Genomic DNA, 26,451 nt, shown 5'->3' with positions numbered 1-26,451 from the left:
AGATTCAGTCAACACAAAAATCTCTGTGCCTCCTTCTCATTTTCTCCATTACTCTTGACAGTCTTCCCAGTTTAGATCAGTGTCTGTTCAGTCTTTCTGGCTGATTGCCTTGGACTTCATTCTTCTATTTGACGACTTCTCTGTATCAGAATATTCCTTGATCCCTCTATAGAATTTGTCATCTTTATCTGGTCTGGCAAAGAGGTTTCCAAACCTTAGCACGACCCCTTTGCAATCCACTAACTCCTTCATCATACACAAGTTCTGGCATGTTAAGCCAGTCCCAACATCCAAAAATATTTCATTGTTTTAAAGCTTTTATCTCATACAGGAAAGCAAAGACCCAATTGCTCTTTTAATGACAGTTTCACATTGCAGCTAATAGTTATAACGACCAGATCTGCAGATGGCCGGTGGAGGAGCAGCCTCACAGTGCCTCCTGCCATGCTCCACTAGACAAAGCAGTCAGCTGCACAATGTCAGATCAGCAAGTATCCAAAAGAGAACTCTAAACAAACTAGATGCAACCCAAAACTATACTGAAAGTCAGTGTTTTTTTTGGAGGGAGGAGGTGTTAGTTTTCTCTAGGGCAAGGCAGTTTCCACTTCTTCATCATTTTAATAATTTTGCCCATTCAGATCCCTCCTCACCTTAACAGAACAAATACCATATAAAAACACAACAAGGAAAAGTACAAAGGCAGAAAGAGACCAAGTGAGAAGATGTATACAGACTCCCCAAACCAAGAGAAGCAAAAATAAAAAGGGGGGAAAGGGGGTAATGTCATCATTTCCTATTCCAAATTAGCTTTTTTGTTTGTTTGCTTACAGTACCCAGAATTTCCTACACCTAAATTTTGACATATTTCCACAGAACCTTCAATGAAAAGAAACAAGGTGGAAGGAGCAGAAGTGGGATTTGGAGAAAAACAACAAAAAAACCACACTCAATGCAGACCAATGGATTAAAAAAAAAAACCCAACACCCAACAACAACAGCAGCTTATTAGCAGAAAATTCATTCTCAAAATGAAATTGCTCAACCTTCGTCTGAGCAAAAAAAGAACTGGAGTAATGCTAAGTGAACTGGAGTTATGCTAAGTGGTAATTAATAAATAGTAAGCAAGTGGGACCTCTAAAGAGCAAGATCATCCTGCTCCACTATTTTTGAAACCAAATACTTTTAACAGGCTCTTACCATCTTTAAAGAATCACAACACACTAGTTTTAGCCAAATGCGGTCTTTAGATTAATGTACTTCGCATCCAGCTACCCAACCATAGCTTCAATTTGTTCACAATAATTGGAGTTTCTGGTGAGTACATATCTACAAGATTACCAAGATGTTAGTAAATATTATTGAGTACCAAATAACCTACCTCAAAGTAATTGGTCATTCATGCCCTAGCTAAATTGAAGACTGTTTTTCATTGGAAATTAAAATTGTATTTTATGACAAAGTCTTGATGAACTATGGCTAACTGCACAGCAATCCTAAGTAAACAGACATTATCCAAGTGACAGCATCTTCCTAATCTATTCTTCATTACCTCTCATGCAGTAGATGCAAAAGAGTGAAAAAGGAGGTCGGAAGATTGCCCAGGATTTTTGCAATCTACTTCAGCAGAACAGAATTTAGAATTTTCAGGATAAGTTAACTCCAGAGTAGTGCACTGACAGTATAAACAGAGTTTTTCCATAATAACCAGAAAAACTGCTAACCTGTCCTCAGCACTATCGTATCATAATCAGTGTAACGGAAGGGCTTCTTTCCCCCCATATATTGCCTAGATCGTTCTCTTCACACATACGCTTTATCAGTTATGCAATGAGATGGATTATTTCTTCAGGGTTAGTATCTACCTCTTAAACAAAAAGGATGCTGATATAGTTACTTCTAGTCTAAAATCTTTAAGCTCATATCATGAAGATGAGAGCAGGTGAAGCCAAATGCTGCTTATGACAAGTACTAAATGGCCCTGCAGATTAAACTGGATGAGACCAAAGCTAAAAGAAAACGCAAAGGTCATGTTGCAATTCTTTAGAAGCAGTATCATTTTACCAGTGCCAAAAATCAAGCCAATTAAAATAATCACTAGAAGTTAAAAAAAAAAAAAAGAGAGATAAACATCTTGTTTATTTAACTTTTTAGCATGAAACCTCAGAGATAAAAAGCTTCCTCTCTCGCAGTGTTAACATGCAACAGCAAAAAAGGACCAGAAAACTGTGTAGATTTAATAAAGGCAAAGAAGCTTTATTAATTTTTGTAAGTATCTTGAAAGCACACCTACAGATAACAACATTTCCACGATTTCTTTTAAATTCCTAGCAGTTACTCCGTGGGAGTCTGCAAGCAAAGAACAGACCGTAGAATTAAACACAACTAGAAACAAAGGCTCTCCAACTCAGCTACTCCCAGCAATACAAGTAAACCCAGAGTGTAAATGCATCTTTACAAAAAGCGCAATCAGATGTGCGCTCCTATTACCGCAGCCAACAAATCACATCCCATCACACCCTCTCTGCTGGGGCCACTGCTGCACATTGCAGCCGAGCAGGACAGTCCCTCTCACTCCTGCAGGCTCCCTGCAGCTACCCCTGCGGATCTCCCTCATCGCGTTTGAGATGCTGATTTAGCATAGAGCTCTTTGTACTCTTGGGACAGTAAATGCTCTGCCGGCTTAGCTCTGCTCGGCCAATGGGCAGTAAATAGGAGCACCGAAGACAGTAATCTACACTAATTTGAAAGGCGGTAATTTTTATTTAACTGCTTGAGCAGGGGAGAAGGACTGTACTCAATTAAATGTGCTGCAATTAGGACTGCTTTTCAAAATCGAAATCTTATGTGCTAATGACACAGAACGTCTAGCCCAATGGAGAAAACCAGCCATAAAGCGATTCACATCATTTGGTGAAACGCCACTCATGTCAGGCGGGTTGTCTTTGATTTTACTTGCCGAAAACAGATCACGTGTTTTGCTTAGGGTTTTGGGGGGGTTGTTTTGTTGTTGTTGGTGGTTTCTGTTGTGTGTTTTTTTTAAGCAAACTGGACAACACACTTTTCACCCTGTTGCTCAAATAATTTAGAAGTTAAAGAACACATCAAAGAAAATATTGTTGCCTGTACACAAAGTACTGCCCCATCAATAACTGCTAAAATCTTTTTCATTGTTGACTTCAGTAGACTGTTGCATCCTTATTCAGTACCTTGAAAGCAACTGCCTCTCTGTAAGACTACTAAAATTCAGACACTAAAGTTGAAAAATTTGCTGAACTGAAATTTTCTCTCTCCCTGCAGGCTACCATCTGCTGAACTATGTCATGCATGAAACTACATAGAAATTAAGCTACAGTGAACATAGGAAGATGGTGGTTTTTTTCTTTTTTACGAGGTCATTACTAGATATTTATCTTAGTGACAACGGTATGTGCCTGCTATTGCATTATAGTGTTTTTCTATGCATATTTTATCTTACAAAGCCAAATCCATTTAAGGTTTACCTGGCTTCATATGCAATAAAGTGCTTCCACATTTGATTGCAAATATAAAACATTGATTAAGGTCCTGATCTTGCAAGGCCTTCAATTCTTAGTGCTCTTCACAGATGACACCTACTAGGTCCAAGCTTTCAAGTTTTAATCTGTCAAAAATTATCCCCAAGTGAGACTCCTCTCATGTGAACCACATTTATGACCATCAGATAAAGTTTAAATTCTCAAGGAAGGAAGCATTTCACAGAGCATGAGAGTTCATACCATATCCAATAATGAAAACTTCTAATGGCAACTGAAAAGCAAAGACCAGAGAATTATTGTCAGGGAAAAGCAGAAACTGAATTTCTAATCACACTTCCTGTAAGAAAACTAGAAACTTGTGACCTGTATCCATCAAACCTTCTTCTGCGTACAGTTAAAAAGCACTTGATGTTAACAGTGACATGCAAGAAGACATCAAGCTGAAACTGAATTCTTAAATATCTCTTTTAAGAATTAGTATCCTTTGTCCAGTTCCCTTACAATATCTTATATATCCGCATAACTATGCAAGTTATTGTGAATATACTATAAATTTTCAAAATAAGCTCCTTTTCATTCACTTATTACTTCACAGTACACATCTTGCTTCTCTCTTCCAGGCAAAGTAATGAATGTTTGTTGTATCTTTTCCTCTTCTCCTTACTACAGTACCTGGGAAATGGCTGTGTTATTTTTATGGGAATTTTAGGTTCATTTTTTGCATTACTGCACATCGGGATATAAAGGATTAATTTATTCCCAAGGTCAGGGCAGGAATGACAAGGACAATGAATCTACTAATATTTATAAACTGTAAAGGACTAATGACACATTAGTGATGGATAGTGACTCGAAATACAACTGAACACTTTGACATTAACTCCAAATGACTGCTAGACAAAAGAGGCAGATCTCATGAATAGCGTTTGACCAGATCTTGAAACAAAGCTCTGAAACACAGGATTTGGTAGCCTGGGAATTGGCTGCCCACCAGAGTGACAGCGATGGAGTCCTGGGAGCTGCTAGGCAAAGAGACAAGAAATGCTGCCAAAGCAGACATTTGTAAGCTTTGTTTTTCCCAAGGAGTCAATGCCAGCTAAGCACAGTCAGTTTAATAGCACTCTTGTAGCATCGTCACCCCACATCAGTACCTCTGTTATGCCAAACTGACAAATTTTACACGGGCTAGGTACCACTCAGGCCCAGCAGAAAGTTTTTCCATACCAGAGAAGCTCTAAGATGGTCAGGTCTGGCCACTCTCTTGATCTTTTTTGTTCCTCCAATAGCATAAGTTGCAAGACACATCTTGATGAGCTTTGCCTGGAAAGGAGGCTTAACAAGATCAATACCTTCAGTAACTTCCTCTGGTTATAATTTAAGAATCTGTGTATCCAGTATCAGCAGATATTAAAAAGTTATATTAAACACATCCACCAATAAAGTGTTATTTTCAGAGTCGTAGTATGTATGTTCCTCATCTTTTTATGTGCCACTGGTTTTAACTACATCAGTCACATCCTTAACATATTGTATTTAACACTCAGCTTATAACACTTCTCCATTAATTCAGATTCTTACAGTCATTGATAAATCTGTGGCACATGAAGGAGCCAAGAACTTCATTAAAAATTTACAGGAGGAATTCTAACACTGTGCATAATGCAAAACTAATCCATAAGCTATTACTTAAATGAAAAAAAAATCAATAGATGAATTAATGTAACTACTTTTTCAATCCAGTTGTCAGTAATTTGGAATAACTGTTTTTCCCAAATTATTTTGAAAACACTGTATGCCATGTTGATTTGATGACAGAAAACAGCTCAAACATCTTTAAAAAAAATCAAAATGAAAGCCAACCTCCTTCAAACAAATAAACAAACCAATCTAACACAAGGCAGTTTTACGGTAAAAAGGAATATTACGAATTCAGAAGTGTACATTCTTTTCCATTATCCAGTATTTTTATTTGTTATCTTTCCATCTGCTGGAATAGCCACTTACATCAAAAAGGCAGGGTGGGGAGAACACTGCTTTCTGTCCAAAGGATTGTAAATGTTGTCACGTCAAAACCTCCTGCAGTAGAAATATACCACCACCACAGCTGAAGGTGTCCTTCCTGCAGCTACGTTTGGGTAGTTTTCAGGTCGGGATATCTCAAAAACTTTAAAAACGCAATTAACTGAAAAGTTCGAATGTTCTGGCAACACTTTCTCTGTCACAGCTTGAACTTTTTCAAGACATAAATATCATCCTACAAGATTCTAGGTTTTGTTTTTATTTTTCAGAAGGGAAGTAATCCTCCTCCTCTTAAAACAAATATAATGAGTGCATTTTAATGTAGTACGCATATCTTTTACGGTATCTGCTGCATGAAATGAAAATACCTAGAGAAAGCACCTTCTAATTCATGTCTTCTAACTTTTGCAGTAAAAAGGAGGTATTATACTGTCCATACAATGATTTTTTTTTGAGAAAAATTTACTAGCTCACAACTGAGTAGAAGAAAGTACCGAGTTCTGTGTTAGGGAAGAAGTAGCTTTGCATGTGGGTCAGGATCTAGGAGGAAAGAATAAAATTGAAATGTAGTACCTGGAGGGAAAGCTTCTGATGACCCTTGGTTTGTAACAGGTTTGTTGTTGTTTTTTTAAATCACTGTAAGCCTCGCTGCATGTGATTTTAGGATACAATTCCTATATTAGACTGCCTGCACTTTTCATTTGCCCACTCAAGAGGTGGCCTTTCCCTAAGTATTACTAAGTCACTAGCAAATGAGGTATTTCATGGAAGTTTTTTCCACATACTTCTGCTTATCACAAATACCCACATCAGACAAGACAGACTAGCGCTAATCCCAGATGCAGGCCAACATTAATTCAAGTTCTCTTCTGTAATCCTACTTATTGTTGACTGTGAATTTTGCTTTGTTATATGTATTACTTAAGCATACATCTCCAGTGGCACTTTCACCAACATCTCAACATGCACAGGTATGGCTCTTGCAGAGCTTCAGAGTCATAGCTAGGTCCTTTGTTTATTTTTTGAAGAGAACACGACCACCATAGTGCTTAGATGTTCAGATGATGTCATAAAAAACCCCCAAATCCCCGGTGGCTGATGACAACCAGCACAATGCCGGCCTCCTGGAAGCCTAAGCCAAAGACTCCACCATGGAGTCAGCTGGGTAAAGACCGACTCCTATATGGAAAGTCAAGCCCATGGTTTGCAGACTTTAGCCGCAGCCAAAATGAGGAGTAACCACAAATCACTACTGTTACGTCTAGTAAGCAGTCAACAGACAGTAACAGTACTGCTGAGATTTTAAGTACAGAAAGTACTCATGTTGCTCAAACAGAAAGGAAAAAAACTCAAGTGAATAATCAGGCTTTTCTGGAAGATAATGAAGTCATTACTTTGTATGTTTTCTATAATGGAGAACACAGAAGTCTTCTGGGAATAAAGTATCTTAACATTTTCTAATCTCTCTGTCTAACGTAAGCCACTATTTCAAGTGTATTAAAGGCAGTTTATGTGAAAGCTTTTTTCTTTTTAATCCGTCTGACCTGAAATGGAAAGGCTCCAAACTCCATTACCCTAGGAGGCTTAGTATAAACCTAGATCCTATCTAAATTGCCCTATATAACTCTGCATCAGTTCTTTCTGTTTTGATTTTTGTTTTGTTTTTATAATGCTATTGTGGATCCATGCAGTAGGTATAACAAAAAGCCAAGCAGCCTGTGAAAAGCAGTTGATGGAAATAAATATAATGACCTTTGATAGCCAGCATTTTAAATGTGCTAAGGATCTCTAGAATAAGGGCACGCATCTCATAACTAGGACTCCATAAATTAGGACAAAAATAGGCCAACCTGGGCAATTTGGCCATGGGAGTTAATCTATTTAAACCAAATGTAGGGTTCTCCTGACTTTTTGTGCTTTATTTCGTACTTTCTGATTTCTTTAAAATTGAGACTTCATGGCAACCCACAAAACTCATCAAGTTTCAACTTCCCTCAGCATCCCACAAGCAGTGGAGAGTCCACCTGCTCATCGTCTTCAACAGTTCTCACTTCCCAAGAAGTCCTGGTACCCTGTTGCTACAATAACACAGTGGCAAGAAAACTGGGATGTCCTACAGTCCCTTCAAACTGAATATCCATTTTGGTTTTTTGATTGCAACTGGGTCCAATACTTTCTGCAGCATTACTACAGGACTCCAGGGCCTGACCACTCTTGCCACGGAAAGATTCAGATTCCTCTTAATTATAGCAGAAGCTGAGTCAGTACTGGACAAGAAAACTTCATGGGTCTAACATGATGCAAAATGTCTTTGATAAATTCTGTAGTCTTCTACCACTTCAAAAGATTAAGAAGGTTTTCAGCCTAAACCCTAGTTTAGTTCTTTAAAAAAAATAAATAAATTTTTAAAATTGAGAGAACAGACATCTTCCTTCCTTCCTTCTCATAAGGACAGAAAGACTGAAAATTTACCTTTACTTTTCAGAGGAAGAACAGGTACAATACCTCTACTTAAAAGCCTCCTCTCTGAATTTCTTCACACCTCATCACTTCTAAGTAACAAACCTCATAACCAGTCATGAAGATGAAATGAGAAGCCCATTCAAGGCAAAGCTTAAAGCTGAATTCGAAATGATAAACCTATATTTCAGATTTTACAATTTCAACATTTCATGCACGATTTACCTAAAGAAGAGCAAAGACTCAGAAATAACATTCCTCCCTTGCGTATAGTGTCACTGGGACACCTTTCTGTGCTTTTATAGATGTGTTATCTCCATTACCCACACGTCTTGCCTCTGGAGCTAGAAAGCTGCTTCAACACAACTTGATGAACAAGACTGTTCAGGAAGCACTACTGACACTTTAAAGAGTTCAGACAGTACAAAACCAGAAATAGTCAGGAAAAAGGATGTTTGCCTTCACAGAACATGCTGTGTCCCTCACACACAGTTTTCTTCTGGTAATCCTTAGGCATACACTGGAAAAGAATAAGACTCTCTGTAAAGAAACAGTCCCTCCACAAGAAAACAGATCACATTTTGGCTGCACACAGTGATGAAACAAAAGAAGATAGGAGTATGGTACCAGCAAACCAGCAAACTTGCACATATCTCTAAAAACACTCCTTAAAATACAAAATTCTAGAAAAACTTTGCATTGATTTAGCTATGTAGAGCTATTTAGAATTTTTCTACACTTAAGTTCAACTTCTTGCATTTAAAAACAAAAGATCAGAAGTTACTGCAGAGGAGTATACTAGGAACATTATGGTGAATTCATGTTTTAAAAAATACACAGTCTTTTCTACAAAGTATTTGTTCATTCATGACTCTTCCCCCCACCCCCCCTTTTAAAAAAAACACACGCACACCAAAAAAGCAAACATACACCACACCACCACCACCACCCCAAACAAAACCAAACCAGAAATCTGGAAAAAATCCACATGCACTTTTTAATAAATAAATAAAGAAATAAATCAGTCCTTCAGAGTAAGATGATTGTGTGTTTCTCCCCTTAGACATTTCTCTTTTTAAAAAGATCAGATCTATTTTCATAACCGTTTAGCAAGCCAAACTTTTCACTGAAGTTGTACTTCACTTAGGAAAAAGTTCCATCTACTATTCCCTAGTGTAAGCCAACCAACTGCAAACCACCTAGCAATAAAGGCAGTGACTCTGATTACTGAGAGTCTTTGACAAACTGCACCCACCAATGCCTGGGTGAATGTGTACAGTGATTTGTAGTCAGTCTCTTAAAAAGAAAATTATCTAATAAGTTTGTTGGGATTCCTGGCAAGCGACTGCAATTTTAACGATGCAGTAAAACTGCACTAAGGAGCACAAAAATAACTGCTTTCTCATGATAGAAAACTAATGAGAGATAATTTAATAAATTAATATCTGAAGAGGGAAGTCAGTTTCCCAGCATGCCATTTTCAATTCCTTTTACAATGGATGTATTCTACGAAATCAAAGTGAAAATTTGCTTGGATTGCTTCACACCTTTGCCAGATATCTCTGTAGTAATGCCTGAGCTCAGACTGATGTTTATCTTTAGAATTTCACCTTCTCTTCATCTACAGAATTAACAACCACTTTTTCCCCCCCAAAAAACATTGATCTAACTTCCATGACAGTTAACTGTACAGCCAACATTAAAAAAAAAAAAAAGCCACAGGACTGTGCTTTTGGTTATGCAATGTGTTTTTTAAAGTAAGAGCAAAATATTTGCCTTTTCCTGTTCCTAGCTCCTTGAAAAATGGTGTTTGACTAGAAGACGTAGTGGGACACTGGCAGTACAGCACTAGGCTAGCACAGCCCCAGCACTGTCTTGTGTTAGTGACTGCACACAATTTCCACTGCCTTCAGGAGGCAGTGCCAGAGGAAAGCGGCTTTGTAAGTGAAAGGGTTTCCATTTTAAGGAAAGGACAGGATGGGATAACCTCAAGCAACTACTTTGAATATTAATAACATGTTTGAGAACAGAGCTTTTATTTTTAAATATATTCATCCACATAGATCCCTCTCCTGAGAAAATAAGAAATGAGTGTCCTCAACTTCCAAAGGACTATTTGGGAGCTGGGGGTACTTCACAGAAATTATTACAAAAGACAAAAAATCCTGGATTATACCCTGTGGGATTTCATTTACCTTAGCTATGTCTATAAAAGTTTATTATTTTTTATTTTTAAAAGATGCTAGATATTTGAAAAAGCTTATCAAAAAACCTAAATCAAAGACAGACAGGCATGCCTTTCATGCTCAGTATATCCTTACCTGTCTGTTGTAAAAAATGTGCAATTCCATCATTCAGAGTGATGAAACCATAAGCCTTAAAGGAAAGATTCTGCTCAGATCTATTTTAAATCAGTAACAAAACTCTCACCAGCCCTTATGGATTTCAAGTGGCAGTGGAGACAAAAGCTCAGTGTGAGTTCCTGGACTTTTCATCATTTAAAAAGGAAACAGGAAACCCAACATGTATCTCAAAACACTCTGGTATTACACAGTAGCATGATGGGGTTTTTAGGCCCAAGAAGGCATGAATTTGGCTGTCCCTTACAGGATTCTTACTCTCTGGTAACTTAATGTTGTTATGTACTTTAGGGGCTCAACAGACTGAAAGTAGAAATATTTTTAATCATGAAAGTAGGATACAAATCACTTATAGCCTACAATAAGAACTGTAGGGGAATAGACAGGGATCGGCGACCGGAAGATCACGGGATGTGACGGAAGGATAGACTCCTCCCCATAGCAGTGGCAGGAACAGGAAGCGCAAGAGCTATATAAGCGTGTGACGCAGCTAAATAAACGGACATTTTGCATCCATCATATTGATGTCTGTGCATCACTGTCCCCAGGGTGGGTAGAGCCCTGTGTCCCGGAGATATGCGGCCCAAGATAAGTTCTCCCATAGAAGCATACAGCTACAAAGAACCAATGAGAATTTTATAGAAAGATGATGTACTTTTGCATCGTGAATACCAGTCCTGAAGTGCTGTGAACCACGAAAAAAGAAAATGGAAAGGGATGTCAAACCTTTATTCAGATGAAGCTCTCAATGCGTTTAAATTAGAATGTTTAAGCTCCATTTATCAGTCTGTGCATTTTACAGCACAGATCACACTTCAGTTGCTAACGCTGTTGGGAAGATTCATTTCTGTTTATTATGGAGACACTTCATGTAGGTGACTTAAATGTTAGCACATACGCACAGTTCATTCCAGGGTAGACTGCAGCTCATGCAACTCCACTACAGCTTTTACAACCATGTTAAGCACTGGAACAGTGCAAGTCAATACTGTCCAGTTTGTGGAGCTGCAGTAATGTTGTAAAAAAATACCAGACAAAAAAAAAAAAAAGAAAAAAGAAAAAAAAAAAAAAAAAAAAACCAACCCACAAAAAAACCCCCACCAACTGGAAACAGCACCTCCACAGCATGTAACATTAAGTGATACAGAGACGGGACATGTTGGAAAAAGCTGGCACAGCAAATATCTCTCTGAAATCCTACTGAGACCAATTTCATTGCATTAAGCTTAGTCCCAGCATGTACAAAATTCCAGTGGTCAGACCTGCTTCCACCAGTTTCTGCTATACCTGCTTCTGGCAGGTTGAACTGACAGTTCCTTTCTACATTAGTTATTAGGTTCAGAGAAGCAGTGTAATTTTTAAACAAATCAACCCATCAGTCCCACTTACCTAGCACTGGTTAAACTCAGAGAGTAATTTTAGTACATGTGAACTGGATTCCTTGAGAAGACGATAAAACCTCATATGCCACTACAGCTACCCACTAGCTACACTCCAGTTCCTTGTCGGGACATAAAAGATTGTCCTTTGGACAGCTCCAAACTGCACACACAGCAAGGATGTTTGGATCTAGGAACCTGATTGAACATAATACAATGGAAAATCCCAACCCAAATATGCTGCTGATGCTAATGCCTCAGCACCAACTGCTTTGACCTACTGATCCACTCCTTTTCAGCCACATTATTTGCTAATGCACACACTGCCCACTGGCCCTTGCACGCCAGCCTGGAGCTCTTTCCAGCTCCTGAACAGCATAAAGCAGCACGTAAAAGAATCTCTTTAGAGGATTTATTTCTATATGAATTCTTCATAAACAGAAATTCTCACTCCCTCAGAACTGATGCAATTTCAGTTGTACAAAATCAGAGACTTACACAAAATACTTTTTCACAAATGTTAAGAATTCACTTGTCAAAAAAACATTGGACAGTAGGCATGTCAAGTTACATGATGAATATGGTACTCCAAATCTTCTAGTCTGTAAGCCAGTCACCAGCAACGGTGAAAACAGAAAACTGAATGTGCATCTGTTGTTTAAGAAGAATGCATTTCACCTTCTAGTATGTCACTGTGGAACCAGATCTATGTTAACTAGAACCATGTTTTTACATAGTTCACTGCGCTACGAAAAGCAAAGCAAAATCCAAGGTAATCTCTGCAGTCTTACCTCAATTTTATCTTTAGATTACTTATGTAGTGTGCCAAAACACACATCAGGAAAGGAAAGATGAAGTGACAAAAGAGCAAGAAACACACAGAGATATTACAACGTGGTTCTGACGTACCTATGTGATAAAGTCCTATCCAGTCAGTTGGGTCTACTTCTTCCTTAATATCCCAGAAAATGATGAGGTTCTGAGATTGCCCCAAGGTGTATTCATACATACTTGCTGTCAAACTAGACCTGCTATCCGAGGTCACTAAATCAGTGTCACTGTTGGCACGCTGCAAGTTCATATTCTCAGCCATGGTGCCCTGAGATGCCAAACTCTGCAGATTCTCTGGGCTCAGAGTATACCGCAGCTGTGGGTTGCGACGTCGCACAAAAAGCAGATGTTCTCGGGCTGAACTGGCCATCTCTCCTCCGCTTTTGTCAACTTACGTGAAAAAGTTGTTGTTCAGCGATCTGTCATGAAGAAGAAAAAAAAGAAACTGTTGAAGTGAGACAGCAGGTTATTCAGTCAAACATGAAATGGACAGGCCTTGGTGCAAAAGTGTTCATAGAGAAGCCTAAAATGGACTGAGTAAATCTTCTACTACAATTGCTCTATCACTGCAGTCACCTTAGTGTTACGTACATTAAAAAAAAAAAAATCCTGAATCACTTTGAACAGAATTCAGAGTTAACTACGCACCGTGAAATAACAGCAACATAAAAGAAAACATCCAAGGCCATCTATCAAGCAAGAATAGCCACAGTAACAAAGCTCAGGACAGCAGCCTAAAGAGTGAAGAAATAATGAATTCATCTTCTACCAAAGAAATCACAGCAATATGTGATGTACTTTCACTTGGATACTCTCTATGCATTATACGTTCAGAATCAGAAAAGTGTCGAAGATATTAATAAGGTTAGACATATTTCAGTAGAAATACGGTATCACAGATTTGTGCTACTACAAAATAATTTTGTAAGGATTTTAGGTTTTAAGATACAAAGCATAGCTTCTGAGATTCTCTACACCATACAAAAACCTGTCAGATCACTGAATGAGATACTTCATTCTACAGATATATACTCAATTAGCACATGTCTGTTTATCTGTGCAGTCAGACTCTGTTCTTCTTTTCCATATGCCAGAAAACAGCCCTTATAAATTCAACAGCTTTCCTCTAGCCCTGAGAAGAGAAGGTCTTCACTGGAATGGTCATGCCAGTATCATCATACCATACCTTCAAAAGTAGAACTTGCATCTCATTATGCATAGTTCCTAGAAGTACCACCATTTGAAAATAAGCCTTCACGTTATTCACAACTTGAGATAAATCATCAGAAAGGAAAGACAAGAACAGCAAGATATGAAAACAAAGGGAGCAGCTTACAGTAGGATAGAACCGAAGACGGCAAACCCCTTGTCACAGAAGGAATGTGAAAATTTCCTTTACTAAGTTACATGACTTTGACGAAAGCTGTTTGCCTTTTTCAAAAGCTATAGTTTATATCAACTCATTGTTTCTTTATTTTACAGAGGAAATCAAATGGTCTTCATCTGGCAGAACCATTTTCCTTCAGAAGAAATTGAATTTCCCGGTAATCTGTTTTTCAGTCAGAACTGTGAAAAGGATCTTCCATACTATATTCACCTGGAATAGGAACCATGCATTTCCTGCAAAGCCAAACCAGACCAAAGTAGTCCTCCTGCCCTGTAACTAGAGCTCACTGGGAAGAAATTCTGTCCTGGGCTTCTTACACTCTTCTTAAAATTTGAATATAGCATTTCAACATTTCTGACCAGATTGCAACTTAACCAGTGACAACATCAATAATTCCACTATAGCAGCTTCTGTGAGGGACGTATACTGCAGGAAAGATCTCCTTATTTTTATACATACAAATAACCACATATAAGAAAAATGTGTGCATGTATACACATTCCAAAAAAAAAACCACCCACAAATAAGAGGTACCTGTGTATTACTCTTGAGCTTTCTGCTATCATATGGAGATATATTTGTTCTCTTAATATAATCCAAGCATTGTCAGACAGTGCTGAGCGTCACCTGTTACAGTATTCCCTGTTTCAAGCAAGGCAGCCTGTAATGCAGAATTAGGTAGAGTCCACGAGAAGCAAATGGATTGGTTGGCCACTTCCATAGTAATGTAATTGTAATTAGACCTACAGTACACTACTGCTGTCAATCAAATGTTTTGACAACTGCTTTATTAAACAGAAACCTCTGCCTCTAGAGGTGAAAAGACATTTAATTATTAAAAATAAAAAACAAGTAGAGCACTTGGAGATTCCAAGATAATGATTAAGAAAAATCTGGGTTTTTTTTTTTTTTTTAAAAAAGAGGCATTTTCATATTCTGAGTGTTTTCCTATTGATTGCTCTTTCCCCATATATCTTCAAAAACTGCCTCTTCCCTTCACTTCTATTTCCTATCACTCATCTTCAATTTTTTTTTTATAATATTTCAGTGTATGCACTCTTCCATTGTGTCACAAATTCTTCTGCTATTTCCCAGCTTTTCTTCAACTGGAGATGTTTTGAAATATTAAGAACTAACAAGGGGGAAAATAAAGTTCGACTCATCCAGTTGTACACAATTCATCACACAATGTATGTGGTTCAGCATCAACTATTGCAGAAAAGGAAAGAAACAAAAACTCAGTTCAATAATCCTACATATACAGAAATGACATGGAGGTTACCATATCCACTTCACAAAGTACACAACACAGTCTTTCCTGATATAAGCAATGTTTTGGCTGCATACACAGAACATTTTTTTTTTGTGCTGGACGTCAGTGGGGTTCATTAACTCCTTCCCTGTCATGTTCCTGCACATTCTGTCTCTGACAGCAGTGTCACTGATGAAAAGAAAACTTTGGTATAAAGGGCCTTCTTAAATGAGAGTCAGAGAAGTTCGTATCTTGTTTCTCTATGCAAAGTATTATTCAATAGATCTGAAAATCCTGGGTAACTTTGAGACCAGAAGGGTAAATAAGAAAGAGCCACCAACTTCCCTACAAGCCAGTGAACTGCATGCAGGGATCAGCCAGTCAATGTGATCCCCCCCTTTTTCTTTGTCCCCCTTCTTTTTTACTTGGTGATCTAGGCAACAGCACACATTAAGAGTTAAGTCTCAAATGTCACAGTGAAAGGGTTGTACTCCCTAGTCAGGAAGAGCCCCAATTTGCACCTGAGCCTGGCCACCACAGCAAGCACGTACACCTGCCTGGGTACCACCGCCCTCCACACTGGAGATGGGGCAAGATTAACTTGATAGTGCGCTGTCAGTCTGTTCGTTAATTTTCTTCTGTCCACAGCTAGAGATTTATGTATTTGAACTATGGTATACGGTGGTTTTATGGCAGTAAAATCACTGCAACGTAAGTGATTGCAATTTAAAGACAAAGTTTTAACAGGAGGGATGAAAAAATTTCCTTCAGCTGCAGAGCAGTACACTGCACCCAAGGCAGCGCTGGCATTTGTTGGAACATATTGAAAATTTATATGTGGCAGATGGACAAACTCATCCATGTTTAAGGACACATAAGAACTAACTTGTACTATCTAGGACTATCCCACAGTTTGAGATGAGAACAGTCCATTTTCTTAAGCCCTAATTGTTATCACCCTAGTGAATCACAGACATCATTACAGTTTCTGAAAGTAAAGTAAACCACAAATCTAAATGCTGGGTAACTTCTCAGAATCTACTCATAAATCCAAGCGTCTTAAAGTCATGTTTTAAACAATGATCCCAACAAATCACATAAATTAAAGCAAATGAAATCATTTTGCAACAAACAAGTTAAACTCACATGTAAATGGAAAAACACACCTCCAAAAATTCAGGACTCAAACTTCCAGAATATTTTCTAAATTCAGCTAAGTAGGTTGTAGAGGGACCCTAGTGTCAGACAGTACTCCCTACGTACTGTTTCACAGTAACCTGGATGATTAGTTATGGAGATTTGTAAAGAGAGAAATATGACACTCATATTGTAAAAGGGGAAAACGTGATTGCCATAAAACCCAAACCATAAGGAGTGATGGAAGGGAAAAAAGAACCTCCACTTTAATTACTTGCAGTCTGAAAATTCAGTCTGAAGGTGGAATGAAAACCTTACAGTGCCTTCCTGTCTACAAAAGGAATTGCTTACCTGACAATTCCTAATGTCTGTCAGTAATAACATAACTAAGAGTACAATAACACATACGTCCTACCAAAGACTGAAAATAAAAATTATCCTCCCACCTTCAATTCTGGCTAAGCACCACGGAAGCAGCATTTGCATCCAGACTATACTGTAAAGACAATACCCATGACTAGCTGTGTGCACCTGCCCTGCCTTGAAGGTTTGGCTAATCAGGCCGAAAGTGATCAGAGGAGCAATTTCACCAAGTATCAGACCAAGCTGGCAAGGCACCTTGTGTCGTGAAGACAAGATGAAATATGGAAACTGAATCAAAAGCATAGGGAAGATACAGGCATTTGAGAAACAGCAGATACTAACTTTAGCAAAGTATTTTAGTTGAAAAGTGAAACCTATACCAAAGCTGCTTATCCACATCACAGTGTTTCCTTCAATACTTGACAAGAAGCTTAGAGAGAAATAGGACTGATTTCCTCGTAGTCTTTAAGTGGCACGAGTTCAGGATTATTTCTATCTAAATATATTCCTCAATTACTGAGCATAGAGGGACCAGAACTGGGAAAAAGTTCTGCTTAATATACAAAAGATAGATAGGAAAAATCCACTTGCCCAACCTTCTTCACTAAAGGAGATGGAAAAGAAATGTCAAACCATTTCTGACCTGCAGTCAAACATTTAACAGTTTAAAAAAATACACGAATGAAGGTCTGGGAGCTCCAGCACAGGAATAACCAAAAAAATCCCACCCCACCATGCAAAACAAACCAGAGTTCACATGCTGCCCTGCTTATCTTACTCATAACAGTGATTCATTTCTTGTTTATGGAGCGTTCTTTTATGTGGCTTATGCGTCTTGCTAACAGCCTCTTCCCACAGCATTTACTGTAAACGGACTCCGCAGGGCTGGCCCTGGGAGCACAACCGGTCAGCCGCTGGACAAGATCTGCACTCTAAGGAGGTGGCTGAGGGTGCTGCTGGGAAGCAACAATTAACACATTTCACTGGGGAATTGGCTTCACGTCACCGCACTGCAAGGTCACGTCTCCTGCGAGAGGAGAGAGGCGAGGAGGTGGGCAGTGCGGCAGCCCGCCAGCCGAGGCCTGGCAGGGAGAGCCCTCAGGGAGCACTCTGCACCTCAGCATCTCTCTCACTGTACATCAGATGGGCAGGAAGAACCATCCAGCCCAAATTGCCCCCAGATTTTCCTCCCATTCATTTAGGTTGTTAAAGACCCTTAAGTTCATCAAGTCTAACCATTAACCTAGCATTGCCAAGTCCACGACTAAACTATGTCTCTAAGCAATCACATTTACACATCTTTTAAATACCTCCAGGGACAGTGACTAAACTGCTTCCCTGGGCAGCTTGTTCCAACTCTTGACAATTCTTTCAGTGAAAAAGTTTTCCTACTATCCAACCTAAACCTCCCCTGGTGCAGCCTCAGCCCATTTCCTCTTGTCCTATCACAAGTTACCTGGGAGAAGAGATCAACACCCACCTCACTACAACCTCGTTTCAGGTAATTGTAGAGAGTGAGAAGGTCTCCCCTCAGCCTCCTCTTCTCCAGACTAAACAATCCCAGCTCCCTCAGCCGCTCCTCATAAGACGTGCTCTAGACCTTTCACCAGCCTCACTGCTCTTCTTTGGATGCATTCATCATTTGGATGATGGTTGGTATCTCTCTCAAATGACACTCCCACGCCAAGATAAGCAATCCATATATTTATAGAGGCAGAAGAACACATTAAGAATATGAGGAACAGAAAACATGCTGGTTTCCCAATTATACAATGTGTGACATAGCTTTGTTCAGTACAAAGATTTATAAATGCTACAATAAAGGGCTCAAACTGAGCTCTGAGCCTTAAATGGCTGAGGAAAAAAAATGCTTCCTGAATAAATTCAGAATTTGGAGCGGTTTCTCCCCACAGAACTCAAAACTAGCTGTTTGCTGGGATAAGGTATGACTACAGCCCATTTGCAGCTATCCATATGCTGGCTTCAAACTTGCTACAAACTCTGGCAAAAGCAGAATAGTCAGAATTCACTGTCAGCAGTGATGGTTAACCATATGGTTAATTCATATGCCTAACCAGTCTGCACTTACCCTGCTCTTAGAACTGAAGACCTTTCAAGCTCCTTTAGAGCTGCTGCATACCTCTGCCATCAGGACAGAGGGGCCCCTCCCAGTAAAATTCACCAGATACTTATTCAGCGAGATCATTGATAGCTGACTTTGCCCAAGACAGAGAGATGAACTGACAGCTCTTTGAATGTTCTTCCAGGCCTTTATTCTAGTATTTCTATGACTATCTGGATAAACAGCTGGCATGAAGTATCCTTTTCTACACAGGCACAAATAAGAGAAAAGCTTCACCTTTCTGCTCAGACATCCTTTTCTTGTTATTCCTCCTGGAATATTTCCAAGAATTTCTACTCATCAAGTTTCCTGCAATCCTCATAACGGAATTCTTCTCAGAAGGTATTTCACTGTCTGATTATGAAGATTCTTCTCCGGTAGCTAACATTTTATCAGATTTGAGTTAAGCTAACACGTTTCAATGCTTCCTATTCAGCCACACAGATAAAGATGAATGTAAAAGCTGTCACAGTATTCAAGAGCCAAGAAAAAAATCAGCTATTTGGGATCTCTATTTTTCTCCACTGTTTACCAAGTAGAGGGTAACAAGGCCTCTTCACTTACATGACCATGGCTATACCCTAAATCTTTAGGATGATTTAAGTACATGAATTAATCAACATGTATCATGTAGTGGAAATTTAATATTTTTCCAGGAAATTATGCAGTTCAGTGTTTCAAAAAATATAACCACCATTATACTATGTAAGTGCACAGTTCTGAGCATGAACATCAGGCAGAAAAACCAGTGATCCTTCAGCTAAAATATAATCATAACTGTTCAATATCACTACCTAGAATGCCTGAGTGCTCATTAAGTCTGCATGTTTTAAATAATAAACTATGCAGGTAAATTATATGAACAAGTCCAGTGATTAATATCTTGGAGGGAAAAAAGTGATCATTCTAAACATAGAGAATCTGTGATTGAATTAAATGCAAGAGAGATGTCATAAACTTGGAAAAAAAAATCACACCATTACACCTCTGACACCAGCTTTCTTTTCAGTTACAAGGATACTGAAGATATCTCAGAGAGATTAAAGGGAAAAGATGTCTTTTTCCTCAGTTGTTCTAATCTGTGCGTTTGACAGTAAATTTGTATTCACAGCTTTTCCTTGAATAGCTAGTTCTGGATATTTCTTTCATTTTGGGTGCTTTTGAAAATATATTAAAAATTATAGGAAACTACCATCATAACTGACACAGAACTTACTTAAGTTTATGTACTTAAATGTTCTTTAAGTCTTTCTTTTTAAATGGAGTAAAATTCGAATTTACTTTAATTCAACTTTAAGTTAATTGGATAGTACCTGTCTTAAAATATAAATTGTTCTCTGCATTAGTGCAGAGAGACAAGTGTTAAATTCAGAAGCACTTTATTTTTCTGCTGATCTGCTTACTTTCTCCTTAACAAAGTCCCCTAAACTTTCATAACAGGACAATTACTGGATACTCTTGGTAGCAGCTTAGTCCAAAGCAATGATGAAAGAATTTAATAAACTTGCTAGTTTCCAGAAACTAACCTATACAGGCAGGATCCTTTAACCAGATTTCCTTTTTAATCATGAAAAATGCCAAGAAAGTCAACTAAAGCATCTTGAAAGACAGAGTATTTTGTAAATCTTTTAAGGGAAATGTTTTGACTTCTCCATTCAAACCATCTCCATAGGAGGGTCAGATTAAATTACATGCCCTACACCAGGCAGACAGCTGTGCTATGTAGCTGGCCTCCTCAGTGAAGAGTCAGAAGATCCTCCAAAAAGCAATTCAGAGTATGAAAATCACTCCCTCTCTTGACCTACAGAGGAAGCTGGAGTAACCAGAGATCAAGTGTAGGGGGACAGAATTTTGTCTCAACGCCCTTTTCCTTTGTTGCCCTGCTCTGAGTCATGCCCAAACCACTGGCAAACCAAAAGAAAAAAGTAAACTGTAAACTGTGCTGAGAATACGCTGAACTCGCTGCTGGGAAATCACAGCTAACACTGGAATTTACTTCTGGAAATTGTATTCAGATGTTTTAAGGTAAAGCAAAAAACTACTGTGCTGAAATTTCACAGGGATGTTGCATTACAGGAGGGGGAGGAAGAAACCAAAAGAGAGAAGAAGTGCACATGCATACTTTAGCCTCCTTTGGACTCAAATCTGGTGACTCAGCTCAGATGTTAAACATCAGCTCGGATTACAAAACCACCATATAATTTAGACTGGCTGAAAATCTTCCCTAAGGGAAAAAGCATATAGTCCAGCATAAATATATATTTTCAAAAATCACTCTATGCAGCACATTATTTAGCCAGAGAGTAGCTCAGTTGATTCAGGCTGAAACAGAATATCTATTTTAGGCATTTTCAATGCATTTTTGTACAGTTAATTTGTAAAGTCAGTACTACACACTTCTGTATCTAGCAGGAAACAAATACCACTCTTGTATTATCATATTACCTTAGCTGCTTGAGTAAGGCTTATGTCTTCCATCGCACCAACTGCAACTCCCTTACATCAGGCAGCAGTTGCTGCTCAAGCCTATTATGAAGGCAGCAGTCTGAAGGGTTCTGCATATTTTTGATGGGTCTATACACCGTGTCCATCAAGCACTGCTGTGCTTTCAGTACAACTTATCATACTAACTTTCACAGAAAAGCTTCAGCGTGGAGCTAGCTGGTACACAGATCTGGCCACTGGTCAGAAGAGTAAAAGGTCATAACTCTGTATCCAGAGACAAGCGTACACATACATATGTACACAACACATATGCTTTGCTTGGCATGCCTACAGTTATACCAGTTTTAGAGTGTACCTACTGACATACTGCATTGTCAGTGTAGACAAATGTCCCATGTCCCTGCACTGCTATCCTCACAACTAAGATGGAATAAGTCATTTCAAGCTAACTCAACCAGGTGAGCTCAGTGTTCAACACTGAGAGCTTGGATAACCCATCTGAATTTGCACTGAAGAGATTATGGAGGGTTCATACAATTCCTTCTGCTGCGGTTGCCAGGCTGTGAGATATGGCTGGCCTGGACATGTATCTTAGTATTGCTCTGCAGACATACAAGAGGACGTCTATGGCCTAAATCACCAGAAGTAGCAGTATAAAAACTGCACATGAATTTAAGTGAAATGTATCAGATATACTCTTATGCTCTAGACTATTCAAATGAAGAAACAAAACTTGACTGGAAATTTTAGCACAATTTCATAGCCAAGAGGCTATGCTCCATCTGTATGATACAGCCCCTCAACCTCCTCCTGGAGTGGCAGCTAGTTTAGTAAGTTCATTTCAGTAATCTTACCTGTAGCACCACCTCTCAAAGAGCTGAGTTCACAAATGAAGCAGAGACTGGAGGTACAGATGTGTAGCCATTAAACCCAGCGCATCATGAAACCATGGCCTTGGATAATTCATGATACACTATCACTCTATATAAACTTTAAAATTAGAATCCCCACCCCCAGAGGTTTGATCTTCAGTGTTCATGACACAGATAGATCTGCTGCTAGTTGCTGTCGATTGGTTGTCCTGAAGAATTTCCCCTGAAGCGTTGATGCAGTTACTCTCTGTTTAGCATTTTGATGTCATGTCACACAATCCATCTAAAATACAGCCCACTTCAACTGTCTATAACAGAAAGACAGAATATAGTCTCTTTGAGAAGCTACTTTGTCACAAGACGGGAAAATGTGAATTTAATTATTCTGTTAATAATATATGCTCCTACTTACATATATGTAAGCCTGTCAGAATGTATTAATGACAAGAAAAATGGGTAGCCTGTTTAAGTCTATTGAAACTCCCTCCTGTCTTTAGGACTTCCAGAATATCAGCAGCACCAGCCCAGAGTTCCCCAAATACACATCATCTCCCAAGGCTTCTTCACAACATGGGATAGTAAAGTCCAAATTACAGAACTTTTACAGAAAAGAACAATTTACCGTTTGTTTGTCCAGGAAAGTAAATAAACGTGTAAGCGGAAGAAAGTGTCCAATGCCAAAAAGCCTGACAAACAGCAAGGAAAATGTGTTCCCTTGAAAGAGGAAAAAAAAAAAAAAAAAGAAAGAATAAAAGGAAAACTGCCAGGCCAAAAAAGCCACAATTCAAAAAGCCATTTATAAAATAATGCATTTGACAGAAGAAGTAGGAAAATTATTTACTACTTAGTATCAGAGTAGTTCGGGAGTTTCATTCCAAGTCTCTGCAATCTGTACCCATGCAGATACTATTCAATGAGTGTCACATCCATAAATGACAGCTGTATTTTAGTGATACCCAACAGAGCCTGATTTAAGTATTTATTTGGCAATTATTAAAATCTAGTATATATACTTTGCAATAAGCAATTATATAGATTTATTTTTTATTCAGTTTTAAACCAGAAATCCATTCTATAGTGATGGAAATCCCTGGAATATACAATTAATATGAATGAACATTCATTGTCCCTCCCAAGTCCAAATCCAGTACAATCATTCCCATTGTGAAGCCTGTATGAGCTCAGTTTTCTACTACATAAAATTGATTTCATTCTTTTCACTCACTGAAATGGTATCAAACCACCAAACAACAGGTACATCTCACGCTGAGAGGTTTCCACGTTATTAGGAAACGCAGGAATTCTCTGTTCCTCTCAAAGCAGCACACCACTTCAATTCATCATGTTATTTATTAATTTTTGTCACAAAGGGGATATTATCTACTTGAAAAATAGCATTTCTTTGTGTAAAACATATATTCACTGATTCCAAATTCAAGAATTCCGTAAGTGAAACATGCTACCAGAGCAGAAGTAGAATTTAAAAAGTGCACACCAGTCTGTAGTTTAGTAATTTTCCTGATTCCCCATTTTTTTAAAGTTTTAGCCTGGTAAAACTGACTGGGAAGTCAGGGTGGACGGTGTCTAAAAAAGACTAAGTTGGTCTCTTTAAAGAACAAAGTAAAATTAAAAACAAAACCAACCCAAAGCTTTGTGTACCTAAGCCTTATAAATAAACTAGAGATACAATCAGTAGATCAGGAAAACAGGAAACAATTATTTTTAAAAACTGACAGATTTTGCTGGAGTGAATTTAACTGTCCATCAGTATACATTCAAGTTTCCATCCTCTTGCCTTTTTTACCCTTCTGGTATTTCAGTTAGGAACATTTTACTAGTTATAATCTTCCCCTCAAAAAAGACTGCATTTCCATAAAGATTTGAGGAGACCCTTGGGCCGAAATAAAATGTCAGAACATTTCTGCTTGCCTATGGTTTAATGGAGCTTTTTGCCTGATAATATACTAACCAATCAGCTACCAAAGACAGCCCCGAAACTAGCAGGAGCAGTAAAAGAACTGTTAGGCCAGCTCAAAGGCACTGCCTTTTACATGCTGACAGTGCAAGGTATGTCCTCAAGGAGGAGGTGCCATTAGCAAAAACATTTCAATACTATTGTATTTTGCATAACAGTATTTCTAGATTCACTAGGAATTCCTTTTAATGAGCTTTCCTTCAATTCCCTATCTTCATAACACTTCAAACCCCGTAAGAACTTGTAGCTAAAACGTAAAAGTTAAGCCCCATACTCACCTATACTTTTCCTGAGCATTACCACAGTAATTAACACATTCAGAATATTAAGTTATAAATATTGCAGAGAATCAAATAACTATTAATGTAATCTTTGCAGCAAATTGAGATGTTAAGCCCTAAAGATTTCCTCTTCCTCCAGAAAATCACCTGCTCTACACTCATAAACTGTTTCCTTATAACCTGGAAAAAAGAGACCAGAATAAGAAAAAAACCAAGCTATTTGTCTTCATTGTTTGTACTGTTTGTCTGTACTATACACAGATGCTGATCTTCAGCTTCAATAAATCCAGGTAGGAAGTCAGTAGGGCTGTATACCAAGGTGTTGATGATACTGCCCTCTGTACTTACAGGATTGTCATGGTTTTAGCTGGGATAGAGTTAATTTTCTTCACTGTAGCTGGCATCGTGTTGTGCTTTGGACTTAGTATGAAAATAATGTTGATAACACACAGATGTTTCGGTTGTTACTGGGTAGTGCTTGTACTAGTCAAGGACTTTTCTAGTTTCCCATGCTCTGCTGGGTGCACAAGAAGCCGGGAGGGGAGGGAGCACAGCTAAGAGAGCGGATTCAAACTGGCCAAAGGGATATTCCATATCATGTAACATCATGCCCGGTATGTTAACTGGGAGGAGCTGGCCGGGGGAGGGAGGCAGTGGTCGCGGCTCAGGGACTGGCAGCGTCGGTCGGCAGGTGGTGAGCAGTTGTATCGTTTATGTTTCTGTTTTTTCCCTTTTTCCCTTTTCCTTTTTATTATATTATCATTATTGTTATTATTATCATAATCATTATTATCATTATGATTCTAATTATTAAACTGTTCTTATCTCAACCCACAAGTTTCCTTACTTTGGCCCTTCTGATTCTCTCCCCCATCCCACAGGGGTGGAGGAAGTGAGCGAGTGGCTGTGTGGTATTTAGTTGGCCAACTGGGGCTGAACTACAACAAGGATACATCACGCTTTGGCTCTAAAACAAATCAGTTCTGTTAGCTGTCTTTTATAAACCAGAAAATAATAACATATAAACATTTCCAAGTCTAACAATTTGCTTTAAAGAAATGCAAACTGCAATTTTATATCCTACTCCAGATTTTCCCCAGAAATATAACTTAGTTCAGAATTTCATGCTTGAACACTAAGACAGAATTCTTATGCACCAACTGCTTTACTATTTTTTTAAAAACACAAATAATTTTAAGCAAACATTTTAGCTGGATAATTCAAGAAACTGTGCTTCATCACTTCAGTAAAAAGAAGTCAGATTGGTATCTGGTTATTATCTTCTGGACAAACGCTCTTCCACAACTGTGTGAGTGAAAGGACTTAATTTATATCAAAAGGTTATTAACCAAAGATTCCTGCACTTGTTATGGTGTAGAAAGAACATCAGTAGGACAGTTAGACTCTGAGCCACACAAAGTCGCTGTCTACTTAATGCTAAACAGCTGCAGTGCGATCGCTGAAGCTGTCAGAGGTGAGGACCACGGCTCTGCAGAAGCAGTCTACTTCAGGGAACAGACTCAAAGCAGAGAGACACACACACTCTACATTTCACTGACAGAACTAGGAGGGAGAGGGAAATGGGTAGAAAAAGTTTTCCTTATTTAACAGTTTACTGATTTAGTTTACAATCTGTAATCACACTCAAGAGACAAGAAAAATAGTTAAGAGCCCTAAGGAACTCCACTATGACAAAAACAATACTCCTGTGGTAAGTCGTATACACCACCGTTGCCTGCAAGCACACCCAATACACGTCCGTCTATGTCTGGTCTGTGTTCTCTATATAAAAATATTTGAGCTAGAATGCAGACCTCTAGTGAGTTAGAGATATCAAAGCTATCACGACCCATGGTTCCTTCCCTTGCGAGTACATATTACAATTCATTATTTAGCTCAGTGATCATACACTGTAATTTTTTTCCTGGCTGGATTACTGCTGCATTTCCTCCTTTCCTCAGTTTCTGCACTAAATGAAGCAGAAATCCTTCAGAATCTAAATGAACAATTAATGAAAAGACAACAATACAAAGTGGGCTATATAAAGATGAGG

General features: G+C 38.5%; 1 protein-coding gene across 3 annotated transcripts in view; it reads right to left on the bottom strand.

The window, feature by feature from the left end:
• The window catches only part of HECW2 (HECT, C2 and WW domain containing E3 ubiquitin protein ligase 2), a 178,252-nt gene that overhangs the window by 108,179 nt on the left and 43,622 nt on the right, over positions 1 to 26,451 (bottom strand). For all 3 annotated transcript variants that reach the window (XM_064451970.1, XM_064451969.1, XM_064451971.1), the window contains one exon: positions 12,643 to 12,983. In XM_064451970.1, coding sequence (XP_064308040.1) covers positions 12,643 to 12,934 — 292 coding nt within the window. In that variant the 5' untranslated portion in view covers positions 12,935 to 12,983. The remainder of the gene's footprint in view (positions 1 to 12,642; positions 12,984 to 26,451) is intronic.

This window comes from Phalacrocorax carbo, chromosome 5 (genome assembly GCF_963921805.1).
Source record: "Phalacrocorax carbo chromosome 5, bPhaCar2.1, whole genome shotgun sequence".
NCBI lineage: Eukaryota > Metazoa > Chordata > Aves > Suliformes > Phalacrocoracidae > Phalacrocorax > Phalacrocorax carbo.
The sequence above is the reverse complement of the archived record's forward strand: the minus strand, read 5'-3'. Positions and strand labels throughout refer to the sequence as shown.